This window comes from Pelophylax lessonae, assembly GCF_965119305.1.
Source record: "Pelophylax lessonae genome assembly, chromosome: 12".
NCBI lineage: Eukaryota > Metazoa > Chordata > Amphibia > Anura > Ranidae > Pelophylax > Pelophylax lessonae.
Genome location: NC_138779.1, coordinates 76,923,095 through 76,945,698, shown reverse-complemented (window position 1 = coordinate 76,945,698; position 22,604 = coordinate 76,923,095). Strand labels below are relative to the sequence as shown.

Below are 22,604 nucleotides of genomic sequence, written 5' to 3'. Positions count from 1 at the left end.
GAACCATCAGATTGTAACCCACCATTTTGTGATGACATTTGCTCGGTATTAATGCAGCCAATTTAACTGCCCCAAACCAGATTGTTTGTGCAGTTGTTCTTTAATCTATTTACTGGTACTGTTTTGTGTCTGTCGTCTTCAATAAATGTCTAATGTGATCGTATCTGGTTCATTTCTTATTTTCCGTGCACACAGACTTCATTTGTAGGTGCAGGATGTCACCAATCACCCAGGGCAGGATTCATGACCCACAAACCAAGGACCTGCTCTCGGTGACTCATTGAGTCTGTGGCAAGCCTCCAGAATAAATGCATTAACTGTACCGTAGACTGATCTGATGCTGGGAAGGTTTACAAGCCTTTGTTATAAAGAGTGTTTAATCACCTTGTAAGGTTACTGTCCGTAGCCTCCCTGTGAAACTGATGACCACAAATTTCCCCGAGCAGTGCAATCTATTCTGTTTTCCTCTGAGACCTTGCTGAGCTTCACGTTTCTGTATCATAGCAGGCAGTGCAAGTGACAATTTCTGCTATTCTCGCAGTGAATTATATAGCTGTTCCCCCAGTGCTACATTTAAGGAGGCCAGGCAAAACTGTCCCTGTATGAGTGTCTGCAAAGTGCTCTCCTAGGGGACCTGTAATGTTTATATAGTTTGAAGAAAAAGAGCTGCAAGGACAACATAATCATGTCTTTTCATAATTCAGAATGTATGCTACGTGTACCACCTACTTCCACTGCTCTAACTCTGTTCCAGCTGCTACACAACCATCCTTGTACACTGTAAAATGCGTACCTAGACTCCGAGATCTGGTATTTTATCAAGACCTCTCTCTATCCAAAATGGCCACCCACGTCCACTGTAGCAGACATATACTGTCCACGTGTTCTTTTGCTGTATTTCTTTTTTGTAATTCTCATCAGTAAGCGTTTATTCCTAGATAATATTTCTGTGACCTTTTATGGGCAGCAGATGGCCCACAAAGCAACTCTAGGAATCTGGTAAAACCTTTCAGCCATCTACCATTGCTGTCCACAACACATGGTTTACAATAGCCTTAGTTGTCAATAGAATGTACAAGATTGTTTTTGTTTTATTTCCTTATTTTACATGTGCTTTGATTTCTTTCATTCTTCTTAAAGTCGATCTAAAGCCTTTTTTTTTTATGCTTTGGGGATAAAGTAGGGAAGAGTTAAAACCCTTGGGTCCAGTTCACACCACATGCAGTCCAGTGCTTTTTTTCTGCATCAAAAATGCATGGGAAGTAGGTTTTTAATGGCTTAGTTCACACCAGTGCTTGCAGTTCCAGTGCGTTCCAGTTTCAGAAACAAAAGTAGAACATGCTGCATTTTTTCTTGCACTGGACTGTACTGGAACACTGTAAAACACTTCAAAAATGCACTGGAACACGTGTCCTTATCTAAGGTTAAGAAAAAAGAAAGGAAAATATGCACTGGACTGCATCAAAAACGCACCAAAAACACTTCAAAAATGCACTGGAAAGCACATGCAGAAAAGCATCCGGAACTCTTCCAGACTGCGTTTTTGTGGGGGAAACTGGCCCTCAAAGAGTAACTGCACTTTTGTTAAGAAAAAACATTCCTCTCTGGGTGATCTATGTACATTACAAGGATTTTAACAAACATTGTTGAAGATTCCTACCTTTGATAATTACGCATCCATTCCCATAAGATTCACTTACCACATGGACAATCAGCTGCTTCACTTGGCAGGGCTCTGAGGACAATTGCAGGGCCTGCATCCCTTTAGACAGGATTTCCTATTGGGAGTATCTCGCCAAAAATGACATTTCTGTTACAGGGAATGCCATGATATCAGACTTGTATCTTAGGGCAGACTTCTGGGAAAATCAGTGAGCCAATCACACAAGAAGGAAATGACACATCTGGGGGGCGTTCTGTATACCATCTGTGTACAGAAAACCTCCAGGTCGCCATATTGCATTTTACAAAGAATTACAGTGCTGCAAATTGAAAAGCAAATGTAACATTCAATTACATAAGGACTATACGACACTATGAGTTGCAGTTGCCTATTTTTTATTATTTTTTTTTATTTGCGATTCCCTCCCACAAAGTGGAGTTACCTTTAAAGTGTCATCTGTGTTCCATTGAGTCAATCTCTTGCGTTCTGTAGACATAGCAGGAGTGACAAGGAAATATCTCTAATTTTTAAATCTCTTATGCTGGCCATATACAGCTTGAATTTTGTCTGAATCTTACTTGATCGGTCAGAATTCAAGTTGTGGGAGGTTCTGTTGCCACCAGCCGGCTCGACAAATTTCGATTTGAAAATTTAAGGAACCAAATGGAATATTCTCATCTGAACAGTGATTGCAGCCAATCAGATGGGTATTCTGAAAGCCACAAGACTGATAGCCTTGTACTGTTTTTACAGCACTAAAGGGGTGATAGGAAAATTTTGATGGAAATACTTGTTCTTTTCCCTTTTAGTGACAGTGGTCACCAGGACAAATTAGATGAATCTCCCCATTGGGGACACACACAGCAGTGTCACTCTATCCAAGACTAAAAATAAAAAAAAAAGAATTATGGCTTGAGATATACTTTAAGGTCTCTTTCACACAGGCTTTCCAAACCAGTCCACCTGTCAGTTTTGCAGTTGGACCAGATCGGAAGCTACATGCACCTCTACGGGGCAGCGGATGTCTACAGTGACCTACCCGCTGACATCCGCTGCTATCCTTTCCGTGAAATCCAGATGGATGGAAACACTATTTAATACTATAATAAGGCTTAGCTGTAGGTAAAATGAATATCTCCTAAACCTGCACGGTTTAGGAGACATTCGCCTTGCATGCAGCCGCTGACACCAGCGGCATATGCGCTCTGAAGGTCCGGCTCCTTGCCGGAAAGTGAACTCCCACGCGTTGTGATGCATACTAGCTCAATATGCCTTTGTCCTGCAGGGTTTTTTTTTTTTTTTTTTTTTGGAGGATACAACCACATGTATAAACAATACATCAATAAAATTGTGCAATAAAGTATGTCTTCCATAAATATCCTGCCCTTGGCTCCCTGAAATTCTAGCTACAAACTGATAGCTGTAAGCTTCAATGAACTCATTGAGGAGAGCAGGAAAGGGGTTTGTTTGAAGAGGTGATGAAATGCCATGTTGTGGGGGGGGGGGGGGGTTCACACTTAAATTTGGGGGGCAAACATTACTTTTTTTTTTTTTTAAATGATTGTAGTGGCTTTTGTGGACTGAAGCTAATGTTCACTAAATGAAAATATGCCATAGTTTCCCTGTAAAGAGTCAGGATTGTACAGATCTACATGTCTAGCTTCAATACAGACAGAGCCCCGATTGCTTGATTTATGCCAAGTATTTGTAGTACAATGATGCCGTGTCAGAAGGTGCTAGGTAGTGCTGAGTGTTCTCAGCGTGCCTTCTCTGAAGGCAATTTTTTTCTGCTTTCTGTGCCATCTCATTTGCAGTACATGTAGCTTTTTATTAATCATGTTTTTGGAAGGAGAATGTTTAAATGCCAGCTTCTCCTTTCCTCGATTCCAGGTGGTCTTCAGGTAATGGCAGCACTTGAGCCTTATCGTTGATGATCACAGCAGGGCTGGCTGAGATGGAATATGTCTTTTTGTTTTGTAATCTGCCTTTGCTCTGCTAGTATGATGTATTCCTAGTCGGTCACGCCACAGTCTAGGTGGTTTTCTATTGTATCTGTCCTTTCCCCAGGGTGTCTGAATAGAAGGTACAGTGCAAATTAGTGTTGTTTCACTGGAAAATGTCCCAGAATATTGCTGTGGCCATCGATTCAGCCCAGCCGTTCTCCCCGCTGTCTGTTTTTGACGGAGGGTTCTTGCTCACCCTATTTACTTGCTTATCCCGCTTGATAAAACGTCTGGGTCTGAAGAGGGAGGGAGAGATCTGGACGTGCAGCCTGATCTGTATCTGGAACATTTTATACGGAGACGTTGTACAGATGGGAAGAGAGCTTTGCTGAAATCCCAAAGCCAGGCGTTTTTTTGGATGGATGCCTGCCCAAAACAGCAGAGCTTAACACCAGGCTTGTTCAGGGAAGGCTAAATTGATTTACTTGTAATTTCATAGATATGGCACATTGAGTTCAGTGACCAGATCTGTGACACTTAAAACGCCCTGAAGTCACTGTTTTCCTCTCTCTTCCAGAACAGCAGGAAAATTATAGGTGTTGGGACATTATTTTTTGCTGTGTTTAGATGAAGCGGTAGTATTGTACCAATTATAGATCTAACTGGGATTCCTAAAAATATACACGGTCGTCTTGGGAAGGAAGATGGGCCAAAGGTTGCTGCTGTTGTCTAAATATATACAGCATGAAGCGAACTTTCATATGTGATAAAATGGCAAAACATTTGGTTTCTGCTTTTGCCATCTGGCCTTTAAATGAAACCTTCACTAGATATTTGTGTAATTTTGTGTGGGACAAGATAAGGCATAAAGGAACATTTCATTTTACTTACAGTCTGCTCCTATTTGCTTGGCTGTTGTCTAGCACTGCAGAAGGTTTGGTAAACTCTATCCCTGCTTCTTTTGTTAGATCCATCTTCTTAAATGATAGCATATTCTCCATTGAAGTACATGTAAACTAGGGCTGCAACTAACGATTAATTTGTCTGTCGACTAATCTATCGATTATTTTTACGATTAGTCGACTAATCTAACGATTATTTTTATTTTATTTTTTTTTTGCTTAATTGAGTTTTTTTTGATTAGCTAATTAATCCTGTAATTAATACAGAGACCTCTTTATTTTCTGATCAGCAAGGGATTTCACAAGCGGATCCCTTGTTGAAACGCAGATCATAGGTTGCCCGTGTGAAAGGGGCCTTAGAGGCTTTGGGGGACCCTGCACACAGTTGCAGGGGAGCTTCTAGAGCAAGAAATAAGCTATTCTAGCTTGTTGCTTTGCTTTCAGGCCTCCTTCACATGGTCATAAAGTGGTGTTAATGCCTTAAGGTGAAAAACCTTCTATGCTGCAGGTTCCCCCGTTTTCTCACGAGTCCGATCCAGCAATGTGCATGTGCCCAGGGGCTCTAGCTGCTCTCTCTACTCATTGGACAGATTGATAGCAGCAGGAGCCATTGATCCAGTGTTAATCCAGTGATGTGGGGGGCGGACCAAAGTACCGCTGTCTGTCATTGGATGCAGCAGGGGATCTTGGGAACAAGCCTGCACGGGTACCCCCATGGAAGGCTTTCTGTGGGGGCACCTAAGGAGGGCCCCGGAGTGTCAGCAGTGCATCCCAGAAGAGGATCGGGGCTGTTCTGCAATCATTTTGCACAGAGCAGGTAAGTATAATCACGTTTTGTTGTTTTTTATATAAAGAGGGTTTACAACTCTGAGAGTCCCCGTTCACACTAAGGCGACCTGTGAGGCGACCTGGTCGCCTCACAGGTCGCCTTCCATAGGGAAGCTGCGGACCCGTTCTAATAGGAGCGACACAAGTCGCTCCGACTTAGAAAAAGGGCCCGGAGCTTCTTTGGGGCGACCCGGAGGCGACCGCCATAGACTTCAATGTTATGAAGTCCGTGGCGGCCGCTCCGAGGTCGCGGCGCGCTGCTCGCACCGCGACCTCGGAAGTCGCCCCCCCCCCCCCCCCCCCCAAGTCGGATCGCCCCTATGTGAACGGGGCCTTAAGCTTATCTCGGTCTTTCAGGTGGCAGACAACAGATGCAGCCTGGATCAGTGGTGCAGCCATCTGGGGGCAGTACGATTTTTTCTTTTTTTATCTGAAAAAAAAAAAAAAACATACTTTTTTTTTTTTTTTTTACCCAATCACTCTTGTATCCAATTCAAGACAGGTACTTGCTCTACATAGTTAGTAGATTGTACAACCTACTTCAAGCTCGTTACTTACAGGTAATATTACCTCTCAAAGAGAACACATCTCCTGACATTGCCTGTTTCTTTTCTTTTTAGTAGTATGACGCCACCTTTAGGCCCTGTTCACACCTGAGCGTTTTTCAAGTCTCAAAACGCCCAACAAGCAAAATCCCATTCATTTCAATGGTCCCTGTTTACATCTGAGCTTTTTGTCGCCTGAAGCTCAAAAAAAGTACATGAGCTGCTTTTTTTGGCAGATTACAAGCGTTTTTGTTAGATGTCAATGCTTGCCTCCAAACACCTGCAAAAAAAAAAAAAAAAAAACACCCAAAGAAACGCCTGAAAACGATTTGCTCGGGTGTGAATGGAGCCTTAACACCACTTTCTGTACTGAAATGCTGCTGCATGTGGCTGTGTGTGGCTTATCACTAATAGTTACAATGTTACAGTCTGATTACTTGGGCTGAGAAGACTAAGGTTGGGTTCACACATGCTGCGGGTCACAGAAGGGGGTCCTAGTTTGTCTCTGTTCACCGATTTGGGTGCAAATCGGGTCCGAATTTCTGCCTGAATTCAGACCTGATTAGGAACCAGAAACCCACAGGACCCCTTTCCAAATGTGGCCGCCCTGGAGGTGTGTGAATCGGCTCTATTGAGAGAGAGTCACATTCTCCGGTCATGCGAATTGGATGGGAAACCAACATCAAATTCGCATATATGTGAACCCAGCCTGAAGGATGCTTCCTTTTTCCTGCAGCAGACTGATGACGACATTCCTTTCCAGGCTAAATCACATGACCAGAGCTCAAGGACAGCTCTTTACTGATCAAACATGGAGCTTTAAAAAAATAAAATAAAAAATGTACAGTTGCTGTATATTATGACTTGTCAGAAATTGATTTATTCAGACTTGTTACATTACTGTAAGGTCCACTTTTATTAAATCGTACCTAGTCTGCTGTCCCCCTGACAATTTGCCACCCCCCAATAGCCAGCTAGGAAGAGATCCAGCCAGGAAACTCCCCTGCCAAAAACTGCGGATAGCAGCCTGTGTGTGCATGGACACATAGGATAACATGCTGGGGAGTTTACTGGCTGCAGAAAAAAACGTTTGACAACAAAAATAGCATCTGTAAAAAATGTCCAGTGTGCATGAGGCCTTCTACTTCTATTGCCATGCCAGTGAAAATTCAATTTAATTCAGTTTACAAAAAGATCCTGGAAGCTTTGTGAATAAACAAGCCGTACTGATATTGGAGGCATTGTAGGAGGAGGAGGTTGGAGCCATCTCCTCCTTCTCTGTATTGTGCCTGCATAGTGTTTTTGTTTGCTGGCAGGAGAGTTGATACATTGCAGGGCACACAGCACAGATGACAGCGGTTAACAATTTTATCTCCCCTATGAGGACAATAGGAAGGGAAATCGGGCTCAGGCACCGTTCGCTGTTCAGGCTCTGTTAGCTGACATTGTGGGAGAACAAAGTGTTCAGGGTCTGCTGGAGATATGAATCTGTGAAAGCAATAAAGGATTAATTCACACAGCATTTCCTCTAGGATCACGGAGGTTTAATCCTAATAAGGTGCTTAATACTAGATCCTGTGTCTGCTTAATGATTGTGCTCTTTTCCCATCACAGGCCCTGCAGCTCCTCTCTCCGGCTCTTCTGGGGCTGCTCCAGCTTGTGGGGTGTTAGGAAATATAAATAGATGTATTGTTCAGGATGTCACTCTGTCTGATCCGTTCATCGTTTTCAAAACATGCAAGGACTAGAAGGGGGAGGGGGGATGGAAATCTGATCAGATTGAGGTGTTCTGTGATTCCATAGTGTTTTTGTCAGCTTGTTGCCAATAGGTTATTGCATCGTACCTATATGGTGCGTCATACCTATATGGTGCGTCATACCTATATGGTGCGTCATACCTATATGGTGCGTCATACCTATATGGTGCGTCATACCTGTATGGTGCGTCATACCTGTATGGTGCGTCATACCTGTATGGTGCGTCATACCTGTATGGTGCGTCATACCTGTATGGTGCGTCATACCTGTATGGTGCGTCATACCTGTATGGTGCGTCATACCTGTATGGTGCGTCATACCTGTATGGTGCGTCATACCTGTATGGTGCGTCATACCTGTATGGTGCGTCATACCTGTATGGTGCGTCATACCTGTATGGTGCGTCATACCTGTATGGTGCGTCATACCTGTATGGTGCGTCATACCTGTATGGTGCGTCATACCTGTATGGTGCGTCATACCTGTATGGTGCGTCATACCTGTATGGTGCGTCATACCTGTATGGTGCGTCATACCTGTATGGTGCGTCATACCTGTATGGTGCGTCATACCTGTATGGTGCGTCATACCTGTATGGTGCGTCATACCTGTATGGTGCGTCATACCTATATGGTGCGTCATACCTATATGGTGCGTCTTACCTATATGGTGCGTCTTACCTATATGGTGCGTCTTACCTATATGGTGCGTCTTACCTATATGGTGCGTCTTACCTATATGGTGCGTCTTACCTATATGGTGCGTCTTACCTATATGGTGCGTCATACCTATATGGTGCGTCATACCTATATGGTGCGTCATACCTATATGGTGCGTCATACCTATATGGTGCGTCATACCTATATGGTGCACCATACCTATATGGATGTTTAGTGTGAAGAGGGAGAGAAAAAAAAAAGCCACGCTTCCCATGAAAGATGAGGGAGGTCTGTGTCTGTTTAGCTTCATTGACTTTCAACAGGAAGGCAGGAGAGGAAGCTGTGTTATGTATTGGAAGTGAAAATATCATTGCAAATGTTTGCGTTACGATTTGTAGTCAGGAAAAGGCCTGTCTGCCAATTGACATTGTGCTTTAGTGTACATTACAGTCAAAGCCATATCACCTTGAAAATAGGCCCTTCTCCAAAAGCTGTTAGGGTTTTGATTGCTTACATTTGACCTGGAAGGTGCTTGCTTCTCTTGTCATTGTAATGATTGTCAAAGAATAGTCCTGGATGACAAGAACTGTTTTTTTTTTTCTGCTGCAACGCACAGTGACAATTAGATCTTTGATACCGTCTGTGTTCTGTTTAGGGAGAAACTGTTTTTTATAATCTCTTTCCTTGTTTTCTGTTTGCGATTTCTGAGCCAAATAATAGGCCTTTGATGCCTGAAAGAGTTTGTGTGCATGGTGTCAATAAGGCCCCCTGTTCACACCTGAGCGTTTTTTTCAGCTCGTAAAACACTCCTCTAAAACGTCCAACAAACAAAATCCCATTAATTTCAATGGTCCCTGTTCACATATGAGAGTTTTTTCGCCTGAAGCTCAAAAAAGTACATGAGCTTCTTTTTTGGCAGATTAAAAGCATTTTTGTTAGATGTCAATGCTTGCCTCCAAACACCTGCAGAAAACGCCCTGAAAAAAGCCCCCAAAAAAGGCCTGAAAACGATACGCTCAGATGTAATTGGAGCCTTAAGCCCCGTACACACGATCAGATTCTCGAACGATCTGTCGTCCGTTTTTTGTCCGTTTTTTGTGGCATGCTAGTCTGATGTGGAAAGTGAAGAGGTTATTTTCATACTAATTTTCCCGTACGACAGAATTCTACTTCAGAAGTGATGTCATGTGTTGAATTGTTTTGTATGTGTTCTTTCGTCTCTGAGCATGCCTAGCCTTGCTCTTAAGATTTTTTTTCCGTCAAAATGTGTACTAATGAGATGAAAATAGGATGTTGTATTACGGACGACAAAAATTTTATAGCCTGCACATCTGGATTTTGGCAGCCGAAAAGTCAGGAGTTGGCTGTCAAAAGCACCATACTAACAATCCGAAAATCGGCAGATCGGTCGTCGGACGAATTGTCCCTACAGATTTTCTTATCGTGTGTATGGGCCTTTAGTGATAAATATTGTAGAATGGATTGGCAGTATACAAGTAAAACCTTGGATTGCGAGCATAATTTGTTCCGAAAACATGCTTAATCCAAAGCACTCTTATATCAAAGCGATTTTCCCTATAAGAAAAAATAGAAACTCAGATGATTCGTTCCGCAACCATTTATTTTGAAGTCCCTCCGTTCATAGTCCATATAAAAATATTATAGCAATGTGATAGGTTGTGTAATCATAAAATGTCCATCCACAAATGGCGGCCTCCACAAAGGGGATTAGAAGCAAAATCCAGCAGGAGCTACAGAGTATAAAAGAGGAGAGGCACCACTAAGTGTAGCAATATGGTTACATTTAATGATGGTTCAACATTTAGCAACTCACATGATTGGTGATTAAAACGGGCACATCTAAGTATGCAGGCATCCGGGGTAAAGCTGTCCACATAGACCATCCTCCGCACCACCGGCTCTGGGAAGACTACCCTGCAGTAGAGCGATCTGAAAGCGAGGCTTGAAGCGCTTGTGGAGCGCAGCGTGGAAAAGATGACGTAGATGGCGGTGCGGAGGACGGTCCGGCTATGTGAACAGCTTTACCCCGGATGCCTGCATTTTAGATGTGCCTGTTTTAATCATCAACCATGTGAGTTGCTAAATGTTGTACCCTCATTAAATGTAACCATATTTCTACACTTGTACTCAGTTGTGACATGACGTTACTTGTATATCAAGACATCGCTTGTTTATCATGTCAAGATTTATAACAAAAATTTTTGCTAGTCTTGCAAAACACTCTCAAACCAAGTTTCTCTCACTCCAAGGTTTTACTGTACTTGATTTGTAACAATGGGCCTCTTGCATGCTTTACTTTCAAGTCACTTTGCTCCTATCCAGAAAAAAAAAAATAAAAGACGCTCCATACAAAAGACTTTTTACACTTCCCTCTCTAGAGGACAGAGTCTCCAAACTTTGGTCTCTTGCAGAGCTAAGGCCTCCAAAAAGATGTATAGCATCCCAAACTCTGAGGTGTATCTAATGCCTTTGCCTCCTGTTGTGCTTTTTGTCCAATCCTGGCTCCTATATTACTGCAGAACTCAGTAAAGGTGTAGGGTCTGGCAGTGGAGTCTCAGCGCACAGCAGTGTCTTATGCGTTTTGCTGGAGATAAAGATGAAGCCTTGCACCCAGGTGCCTGAGAGGTACATAAAGAGTCATCTTTTGCAGAGAGCTTTGATTGTTTTGGATAGCGACAGTCGCTTTAGGGAAAGGTTTCCTATATTAACCGTTATCCCACTGCCATATTAATGCAGTTCTGCTTTAATTTTTGGACTTTTATCAGTGTGTCTGAAGGTGCGTGTGTCTTATGCATTGTGGAAGACTCAAAGGGAATGTCTGATTGTCAAGGGAATTTCAGTTTGTCTTTGTCTGCCCTTTTTTATTAAAGTAGTTGTAAACCCTCACATATACCCAGTGAAGTGACTGGCCTCAGGTAATACACAGAGATGAACCAAATCCTCCTACATAAGTTTTACCTGTTTATCTGCAGCTATCTATCCTGTATATATTGAAAAATTGAAACCTGCGCCTTTATAGCAGCGAACTCTGAACACCTGGAATGCTGGAACAAATAATATAAAACAAGAGTCGCGCTAAATGTGCAGAACTGTGTACTCATATAGAGAACTAAAGTCCATAAACCATGCGTAACACCAAAGGCTAAGACAGAGGGATAAGACCATCAATACAGTTCCAAAGAGATAACAAGTAGATGAAATGAAGTTCATATGGTCTTCCACCCAGGTGTATGTATATAAACACAGACAATCAGTGAAACCTCCACCACATGAAGCCTCTTACCAGAGGAAGGAAGGGTTAAAGCAGTAAGTAGTTATGGGACTACTACCACCCATATCCTGCAAGGCAGCTCCTAGAAAGTCCACCCAAACTTGTTCAAAAGAAGCGAACCATCTGGGATGAATTCCAAATCCACTGGAATGGGCTGGATCCACCTGAGGTGAACGTAATACAGCAAAAGTGTAAATAGATGACACCAAGGCACAGGGCGGGCAACTCCGGTATTCGGGCGTGATAAGGAGTGTAGACTCAGCACCTCCCGAAGCTTTTCGTCCACCGACGTTGTCAAGGGGGTATGGAAAACACTCATCACGCCAATCAATATAAAGTAAATCTAGGAGGAAATGATATGGAACAGCTGGTACTTCCTGTCGTGACCACTCGGCAGGAAGTGATGTCAGCGTCACATGCCCAGGATTCGGCCAATGCAAAAGGCCAAGGAGCTGGGTCACTTCCTGTCGTGACCACTCGGCAGGAAGTGATGTCAGCGTCACATGCCCAGGATTCGGCCAATGCAAAAGGCCAAGGAGCTGGGTCACTTCCTGTCGTGACCACTCGGCAGGAAGTGATGTCAGCGTCACATGCCCAGGCTTCACATGCCCTGAATAACTAAAAGAGACCAAACGGCCTAATTCAGCAAATATAAAACAAAGATTAATAATAACACACCCGATAAACAGAATTGCCGCTGTGATTTGGTGTCCTCTGCACAATAATAAAAGAAATAAAATGTACAGGATCACATAAAACTTATATAAAACATTCACAATGACACAGTAATATAAAATTAAAAAAACTACTACTTTTTTAACCGCTTTAACCCTTCCTTCCTCTGGTAAGAGGCTTCATGTGGTGGAGGTTTCACTGATTGTCTGTGTTTATATACATACACCTGGGTGGAAGACCATATGAACTTCATTTCATCTACTTGTTATCTCTTTGGAACTGTATTGATGGTCTTATCCCTCTGTCTTAGCCTTTGGTGTTACGCATGGTTTATGGACTTTAGTTCTCTATATGAGTACACAGTTCTGCACATTTAGCGCGACTCTTGTTTTATATTATCTATCCTGTATAGCCATTCAAAGTGCAGAATTTACAAAGGATCTCTCAGCTTTGACCAGCAGGGGGCGGTGAGCTGAAGTTACGCTCTGTAGAGCTCAGTGTCCTTATTGGAGGGAAGGAACCCCCCCCCCTTCACACAGGAGCAGAGCTGAGGCTGTAAATCAGCGGGGGTCCCCCCCCCCCCTATTTTTCTCTTGGTGTCAGGGAAACTTGTCAGAAGTGACTCATGCTGATAGCAGAGGAACAGGACAGCAGACACAAGTGATACTTGGTGCTTTGGATTGAGACAAGTACACACTATAGATGGATATGCTTTGTTCATTTTTTGCATGTCTGAGGTTTACTTTTTAAGTAAAACGGCTTTCCTTTTTCTTGAGCTGTTTGAGGAGCGCAAATCAAAATGTTTTCTAGTATGGGAGGGCAATCAATATAACCCACTGCATTTTAGATTTGTGCCCCCTCAGTAGGATTACAATTAGGCTACATTCACACAGGCGACTAACCCCGGTGCGAATGACGGTGGCAGAAATATTTTGGGCGTTCAGCCATGGATAGCCACGTGCAGGTGGCAGAAACATCTGCAGGAATCAGAAGATTCCTGCCGCTGTCGTTGGCAGCAGAGCTAGTGGCCTGAGCGAATGTAGTCTTACTGTTTATCCACGCAGGTTGAGGCTTTTTAAAGAGGAGCTCCGGCCACCTGTAAAAAAAATAAGTCGGCAGTTACAAAGTGTAGCTGCTGACTTTTAAAAAAAAACAGCCACTCACCTGTCCCACGGTCCAGCGGTGAGCTTTACCCCAGCCGTCTTCTTCCTCCATTATCCCTCGGCGGGGCTGGCATCTTCACTATGGGCACCCAGCTGTGACAGCTTGCGGCTTCACAGCCAGGTGCCCACTGCTCATGCGCGAGTTGCGTGCACATCCTGACTGATGGATGGATGCACCTGTCGGTGTCCCAGTAGACTGCAGGAGGGAGGAGAACTTCCGTTGCCGAGCCCTGTGGTGCTCGGAACGGAAGTGGGAGCCGGTACCTGTCTAAATTGGGTACCCTCCCCCTCATACCCCCCCCCCCCCCCCCGCCACTCCTCAAATGTGGCAATTGTGCAAGTGGAGTCCTTAAAGCGGAACTTCTCCTTTTAGGTGGAATCGCGCTTTATGTACTTTGACAGTAGTTTCTAGAATGCTTGGCAAGTTCAACAACATGTCTTTAGTGAAAAATGAACATTATACTTTTCCTGTGATAATCTGTTAACTGGTAATGTGGTCGAGTCCCCCACCCCCCGACTATAATGTATAGTAAAAAGCATTTTCTCTGTTCCGTCAAGGCTAGGATCCATGTGTAAAGCGATATTATGTAGCACTTGAAACCTGAAGATGCTTCTGTAATGTGTTGCTATAAGTTAAGAGCTTGTTCACAAGGTATTTATTACTTTTTTTTCCTCTTGTGTTTGTGCAGAGCTTTCTGAAGCGCTGGGGTTGTTGGAGTGGTCCAATTTTTCCTGGAATTGCGTGATAAATTCAGAAGACTGAAGCCCAGGCTCACTGTCTACCTTTCACGGAGGCCCAGCCGTGAGAGGACAGAAGAAGGCACGTGGCGAATCATGACGGCCGACAAAGAAAAGGACAAAGACAAGGATCGAGACCGGGACCGGGAGAGAGAGAAACGAGATAAAACACGGGACGGCGAGAATTCTCGCCCGCGACGGAGCTGCACTCTGGAAGGCGGGGCCAAAAACTACGCTGAGAGTGACCACAGCGAGGACGAGGACAATGAAAACGGCGGCACAACAGCAGAGGAGGCTTCCAAAAAGAATAAGAAAAAGCTGCCAAAGAAAAAGTCCCGCTATGAAAGGTCCACCAATGGGGAAATCACTTCTTATGTCACTGAAGATGACGTGGTGTATAAACCAGGAGGTAAGAGGCTTGCAATGTGCACTCTGGGGATGGTAGCAATAAAGTTGTTTGTATGTGTTATAATGAAAATACTACCTTCAGGAATACCAAGGCATTAGTGAGTCACTACAGAACATAATTGCACAGCTTGTAATGACAGCTCTTTATTGGATTTCTAAACAGTGTTTTATGGAAATGTTTACAAATTGCCAAGCGTGCTAGCAAAAATGGAAAAAAGAAAAATATTTACAGGGTTTTTTTTTTTTTTTTTTTTGCTAAATTGGTATGAAAACTCACAGGCTTGTATTAAGATGGAGAAATTGACAAGGAACACTGGAGCCCAATTTAAGAAGCAGGTTTAGGTAGCTGGTGGATCTTCTGCCAGCTTAAAGTAAATGTATTGTGCTAAAGCACTGTGTACTGTACGTTTTTGCCAGTTACGAAAAAAGAGGTTTTACATTTTTTGTTCATCCTCTGTAAAATCTCAGTGCTGCTGATCTTTTATGGCCTATTTGCGACCACTTCATGTCTACATGCCCTGCTGCACACATAATTTCTCTGTATGGATTTCCTGATGGTGACAACATTGGAACTGGCCCATGCAGTGTGTCAGTCTCCACTGAGTGACCTTATGACGAGGTGACCACTATGGAGAATAGAAGATGTAGATTATAAAATAATTAAAAGTAACAACTTGCTTGCTTTTTTTTTTTTTTTTGCTCCCTGCCTCCTGGGATTTGTCTGGCCTTGCTGTAATTTGCATGAGCCAGTGTATCTAGTATAGTAGTTTCCAACAGGCATGTCTGTATAACCAGGGAACATGAAATTCCATTGATAACGATAAAGGACCCAAACAAAGCACCAGCATCTTGTTTTATTTGGATTGCTACCTTGATCCTGGTCTTGATTTTGTTCTGCTAAATTGACGAGAACTACACATAATGTGTGTGCCTGGCTGGTTAGATATCTGATGGGATTTTTATTTATTTTTTATTTTTTTATTTAGGGTAGGCTCTCACAATACATAATTGTTGGTACCTTTTGTACTGTGCTGAGTGAATATTATCTTTGTGTTTGACCAGCTTTATATTACGATAAAGTTTTATTAAAAGATAAACTCCAACTTCCCTTTCACTAGACCTGAATAGAATGATCAGTCCCAGCATAGATCATACCTCTGTACCATGTCTGCAGATCTGCTGATATTCTGGGTTTTAGTTGTGGCTTTGTACCATGTGACAGTCCGTATAGATTGGATGAAGATTGAGGGCCTTCCAGGTACTTCCTGCTCCATCTCTAGCATAGAACACACCCCTTTGTAGTCTGCAAATGATGTAACTTCCTTCACAGCTCGGAGGGTGGGTGGGAATGAATACATCCTAATCATCATCCAATCCCGCCCAGTCACACCTACAGGAAGAATCCAAACCTCCCAAGTCCCACCTCACAGATTCCAGCATTATTCAAAATCACATAGTACACTCCTTCATACACAAACTGTTCTGAAAGCTAGTTGTATTGCTGCTAGGAGGGATGAATAGACAGCCCTGTTACACACAGCATCACATGAAAGTCACGTGACTTCATGTCACATGCGTGCATGAGTGCCCTCTTAGCAAGGGGCAGTGGGGTAAGGGGAAGATCACAGCTGCTCTCTGCTAAACCATTACACAGAGCAGGGAAGTATAGCAAACCATTACACAGAGCAGGTAAGTATAGCACACAATTACACAGAGCAGGGAAGTGTATAGCACACCATTACACAGAGCAGGGAAGTATAGCAAACCATTACAAAGAGCAGGGAAGTATAGCAAACCATTACACAGAGCAGGGAAGTATAGAAAACCATTACACAGAGCAGGCAAGTATAGCAAACCATTACACAGAGCAGGGAAGTATAGCAAACCATTACAAAGAGCAGGGAAGTATAGCAAACCATTACACAGAGCAGGGAAGTATAGCAAACCATTACACAGAGCAGGGAAGTATAGCAAACCATTACACAGAGCAGGGAAGTATAGCACACCATTACACAGAGCAGGGAAGTATAAGAAACCATTACACAGAGCAGGGAAGTATAGCAAGCCATTACGCAGAGCAGGGAAGTATAGCAAGCCATTACGCAGAGCAGGGAAGTATAGCAAGCCATTACGCAGAGCAGGGAAGTATAGCAAGCCATTACATAGAGCAGGGAAGTATAGCAAGCCATTACACAGAGCAGGGAAGTATAGCAAGCCATTACACAGAGCAGGGAAGTATAACAAGCCATTACACAGAGCAGGGAAGTTTAAAGTTCCATTCCTTCCCTAATCACCACCCACATGAAGGCCTGGAAACACCCACAGTAACCCTAGGACCCACCCACATCAACTCCCACAGCTGCTGCAAGTGACTCCCATAGCCTGCCCTGAAACTAAAGCGGCTCAAAGGATCCTGGGACATGTAGTATCAGGACTGACATAGCAAGGAAACAGGAAGTCAGAGAACTTAATTAATTCAGGCAGAAGAAGAGACATCAGACACAGAAACCTGCTGTATACAGCTAAAGTATGTAAGAAACTGACACTGCGGTTGTTTCATTTACATGCACAATGCATCTGTTTTAGGGACTAAAAGCTGGAGTTCTGCCTTAAGTAGAATGGAAACCTGCAGTGGGAGAAGCACAGAGGTTACTATTGCTTATCACTCCTTTATAAAATGCTGGTTGCTTACCTGTCACGTTGATCCTCTGGCTTCGCTAACATGGGTCTTTAACCAGAAAGATTTTTAATTGTTTTGTGTAAAATTTGGAGAGAGAGCTTGGTAATTTTCCTAAGGAGGTCATCAGCATTCCACTCGCTACAGTATTACCTTAGAGTATTACCTTAGAGCAAACTTGTTCAAAAGGATTGTTCTGTCTGGTTACTAAGGGGCTCCCATAGGACATGGGTATGGCAGTGGGAGGAAATGAACCTAGAGTCAGAAAAAGTCAGGCCAGTTGAAATGGTTTTGGAAAGACAGACAGAAAAGGGCTTTCTGGCAAATAAAGATAACCGCAGGTACCTCGGAGAGGTTTTTTAAGGCAATCTATACCGGGCTTGAAATTTGCACCACCTGGCTTTATAAAAGTAGATAAAAAAAAAATCGATTGATTCGGGTGTGCAAAAATTAGTGGTCGAACAGTGACTGTGGCCTATCAGATAAAACGAGTGCTGCAGCTGTCTGAATACGATGGCCAGCAGTGTAGATTCCTCACCTCCTCCGTTTAGCATGGGCGGGCAAATCTGTTGATTTTTTTTCTTGTTCAGGCAGGGGGCTAGCAAGATTTATGCCCAACTTTACTCTCAAAGGTTGAATTGGCTGACCGCTTCACCTTAAAAGTACAAACCCAACCAAAGATGCACATGGTGTTGCTTTCATTTATTTAGTCCAACTGTTTATATTGCTCATATTTCCCCTCCCTTAATCTAAACACAGAATTTTGAAAATGACTTAACAGTATGCACAGATGTGACTGTACATAGCACATATGCACTGATCTCTATAATAAAGCATCTCACTTCTCCTCCCAACTTCAGCTTGTAAATGCAGGATGTAACTGGAACAGTATTTTATGTACATCTTTTGATGTATGGATGTTTACTCTTCAGTCGGTCTTCCCTTTCAGAACATCTCCATATACTATATAAGTGGTCAAGGGTCACATCCTAGTATATCTGTTTATCACTAAGGTTTATGAGCACATTCTTGCAGATATCTGTGAATATGCTTCTGAATTATAAATGTGGCTGATTTTGTTAGTGTTACTAAACCCAGGATCCTGCATTCACTCTATCTGGTCTCCCACAGTACACAGAACCTGGAAATACAATTATTATGGAAAATACAAACTGTTAAATACCTTTTCTCATCAGCAGTATATAGCAGTCTTGTGACTTCTATCAGTGTCTTGTTAAAGCTTGTAGGAGTAGCTTTCATTCTCCCATGGTAATCATGAGTATGCCCTGCCCCCCCCCCCAAAAAAAAAAAACTAGCAATACACAACAAACTGAGCACATGTAGCTTGTCCTCTGGCCTCTGTACTATCAGGAGATATTGTGGGGACTCTGGAAGGTGAGGATCAGAGGAGACACAATGCAGAGGATTATTAACCCCTTAGGTTTCACAGTGAGTATAATGAGCATGCTTTATGCATATATACAGACTGATTTCATTGTTGTGGGTATAGCAACATTTTAAGCTTTCCACACATCTGTTTTTTTTTTATTTTTTTGAGCTTGATCTGTTAAATAAGCAAAATGTGCCAGTAACTATATAGTCTGCGGTCCTCTATGTTAATTGAAACATTTGTTTTAGAACGTCCTTATGCTACATTGTAAGTGGTCAACTGATCAAATCTGAGAATATCCTTAGGGTCGCTGTAGACAAAATGTATGTGTGTATGATTATATATATATTTAGAGAAAGATAGATATATATATATATATATATATATATATATATATATATATATATATATATATATAGGGAGAGATATAGATATATATATATATATATATATATATATATCTATAGATGTATATATCTCCACATAGGGATATATTGTACATGAAGTACCTTGGTATGTTGGTCATTGGTTTAGGAAACCATATAGCCACTACCTCTACATCACCCCCGCCCCCCCCCCCCCCCCCCCGATGCCCATGGACCCTGATATCAGTCCAGGTCCAGCAAACACGTTAAGTAGTATTAAAGCTCCTTTTTTTTTCTTTTTTTCTTTTGCACAGAGCAGCTGCAATTCTCTTCTGTTTGGGTCCCCTGCTGGAGCTCTTTGCTCCTCCCTCTTAAGTAGTGGCCCCAGAGAAAGTTGTTTGCCCTGGGGGCACCACTGCATGCTTACTCCCAAGCCGCTGCTCTGCGTCCGTAAGACATATGGAATGCATGAAGGTAAAAAACCTTCAGCCTTTAGAACCACTTTAAATGATGGGCATTTACAGCTTCTGCAGGTCACACAATGTATGTACCTTTTATTGAGTATGTTTATCTAGTTAGACATGGGTTGGTTACAGGGTCTCTTTAATGAGGGTATTAAGTCAAAACATAAGGCAGGGTTAGATCTATTTTTTAGTTTTGGGCAGACTTATTATTTCTCATCCTGTTAAACACATAGGATTGGGAAAATTCTGCCAATGGGGACAAATGAAGAACAATAAAGATGGACGGGGGTTCAAACCTGTTCCTCCTTTACAGCATACAAAAGCTTCAAAGGTTGGCCATACACAGTTTTTTTTAATTTGTTAAGCTCAACAGAAAAACTTAGCAGATTTCTCCATCCAGACAAACTAGGTGGATGGAGAAATTGTCCTCACTCAGCCAGCTTAACCCTTCTCCATACTATCTGAAACAGCAATAAAGGTTTTGGCTAGAATTGTTCTTAAATACTTTGTGAGTTGGAGTGAGTGTTGACTGATTTCCACAAATATAACCCCTATGGAGCTAAATTAATTTTGCTTAGTCCATTGTGAGAGAGCTGTGTGATTGTGTGTTTCCCTGCTCCTATTACATTGAGCAATGCACATGCTAAAGCTTATGAAGCAGAGTTTTAATAGTCCCCCGGTCTCATTTGGGAATATATTGCTCATAGCAACCTTGCAAATTGCATTTTACATCTAGGTTTGTGACATAGATTGTACGCTGGTGTATGCAATGAAATTTAAGCTTTATTATCTTCATGCTGTGCTTTAGATGTGCTATGGAATTTGAGTAAACAGGATTGAAGATGGCTCCCACTATTGTGTCCACACATAAGCATTGTTCTATAGGGGAATGATTCACAATATGTAAACAAGTGCCGAATATTTGTTACAGGTTTACTCATAGCTATTAAAGGGTGGATTATGTCATGTAAGTTGAATTTTATATCCTCTGTCTGGTCTATGAAACCCTAAATTATGAGCTGAGTAACATCATGCAACAGAGAATTGTCTTTGGAAATATGTTTGTTGGTTGTAAAAGTTGAATTGCTTACAAGTGGGATGTACTGAGTGGGGTGGGGGATTGTTTTCTCAGCACACATCAGAATTCTTGTCATCAAGGGCTCATTCACATCATCATACACACATAATGTACCTTGTACTCCAAGCATACAGGTGACACCATCACACCAAAACAAAATTGTAAGCACACTTCTTATCGGAATACAACATTCTGGGGCCACAAAAGCACCCCTTCATTATAATAATAGGATATTATGCAGTTTCTAAACTGACCTTTTTCCTTTTATTTGTTTGGAAAGATACCCATATGTGTTGATATTCATGAGCCATTGCCAACACCACATCCATTCTGTTCGGGTTTTTACACTGCATGATGTGTGCTGAATACTAGTTTTTACCAAGGCGCCAAAAATCACATATGCATTACTTATGGCAACTCTCACTTTACAGCTGCATTGCAGTGTGCCACAGCGTGGGTGCCATTTTACTGTATGTGTACATTGGGCGCAGTAAAACAGTACTGTAACACACACAACCATGCATTAATCTGTGGGCTAATGCACATTAAAGCACAATTTTTAATGTGTTATTGCATGCATAATAATATGAACCAGCCCTGAGTGCCGGTTCACATTGGTGCAATGCGGGAACCCTGCGCATTGCACCTGACGCATATGGCAGTGTGAACGGGAGCGTCAATACAAAGTTAACGACACCCCCAGATTAGTTTGCATATCGCAGTGCGAACTATCATTTTGGACAGGATTCAGATCTTATAGGTGTGGACACCCATGCGATCCAATTCTGGTGCGGACCAAAAAATGGTCCTGTGTGACTTCGGTTCGAATACGATGCAAATTCACCCAGGCAATCTGTATGGCTGAATTCGCATCACACAGATATCGCATGTGATTTGCATAGCAGTGCAGTGCAAATCACATGGGATGTCTCACATCGCATATGTGTGAACCAGCACTGAAGGCATTAAAGGCTTTTTCATGTTGCTATTGATGATTGTATTTTACGTCAATTTCCCTCAAATACTTCTCTCCCACTGCCCTTACTACTAACCTCCACTTAAACATAAGGAAATACTGCTGTAGTGTTACAGAAACTTTAGGGAAAGCTGTCCTCTATTACACTCAAGTATGCACTTAAAGGATAAGTTCACATTAAAAAGAAAAAAAAAACATCTTTTTGCAGTTAAGAAAACGCGCATTTAGGACTCTTTCACACGGCCGCTCCGATTTTCTTCTTCCACTGCGCCTTTTTTTTTTTTCTTTTTCACAGACACAGATGACACTTGTGTCAGCCGCTCCGTATGTCCGCGGATGATATACGGACATAATGCATGTCTATGGAGATTGCGGATGTCAGCGGTGACACCAGTTCCGTTTTTTAACGGAAGAAAAATAGGGTTCTGTTCCATTCCAAAAACGGAACAGAACTGAAAGGACATAAATCGGATGTCAGCGGATGGTCATCCGCTGACATCCGCAATCCCATTGACATGCATTATGTCCGTATATCACCTGCAAACGGATGGGGTGATATACGGGAACGCCCGTGTGAAAGAGCCCTTACTTTTTTTTTTTTCAAGGAGCCTGGAAAGCATTGCACCTGTGATCAGCTAATCGCTGGTTCCATGCAGATTCAATATCAGCTGTCTGCCTGTATGTTGTACATGCAGGCAGTCTCACACTAACGGGAAGAATTAATGGACTACTACAGTGTTCATTGAGAACTACAAGCTGACAGCCGCAAAGGATGTAGGCACTTGTAGTTCATTCATTCACAGAACTCTGTGAATGAATGAGAGGGTTGTATAGGCGGAGCAATGCACAGCCGTGCTCTTTATCAAAAGTGACTGCTGATACAGGGAATTTCTCCCCGTACTGCTGTCACATTGGGCTGAGGTCACTGAGCCACTGCAGGAACATAGTAAATGTTCCATCCTAAAAACAGTTAGAACATGTAACGTTCCCAAAGGTGAATTTACCGTTTTAAGGATGAAGGTAGGAAATGGAGGAAGTAATCGCAGCTCTTGGCTTCCCAGTATTGCAGGATAGTGGCAT

At 42.6% G+C, this 22,604-nt stretch overlaps 1 protein-coding gene across 1 annotated transcript in view; it reads left to right on the top strand.

Moving 5' to 3' along the window:
- The window catches only part of RERE (arginine-glutamic acid dipeptide repeats), a 387,592-nt gene that overhangs the window by 60,315 nt on the left and 304,673 nt on the right, over positions 1-22,604 (top strand). The window contains exon 2 of the mRNA XM_082274341.1: positions 14,118-14,575. Within this exon, the coding sequence (XP_082130467.1) occupies positions 14,263-14,575 (313 nt within the window). The 5' untranslated portion in view covers positions 14,118-14,262. The remainder of the gene's footprint in view (positions 1-14,117; positions 14,576-22,604) is intronic.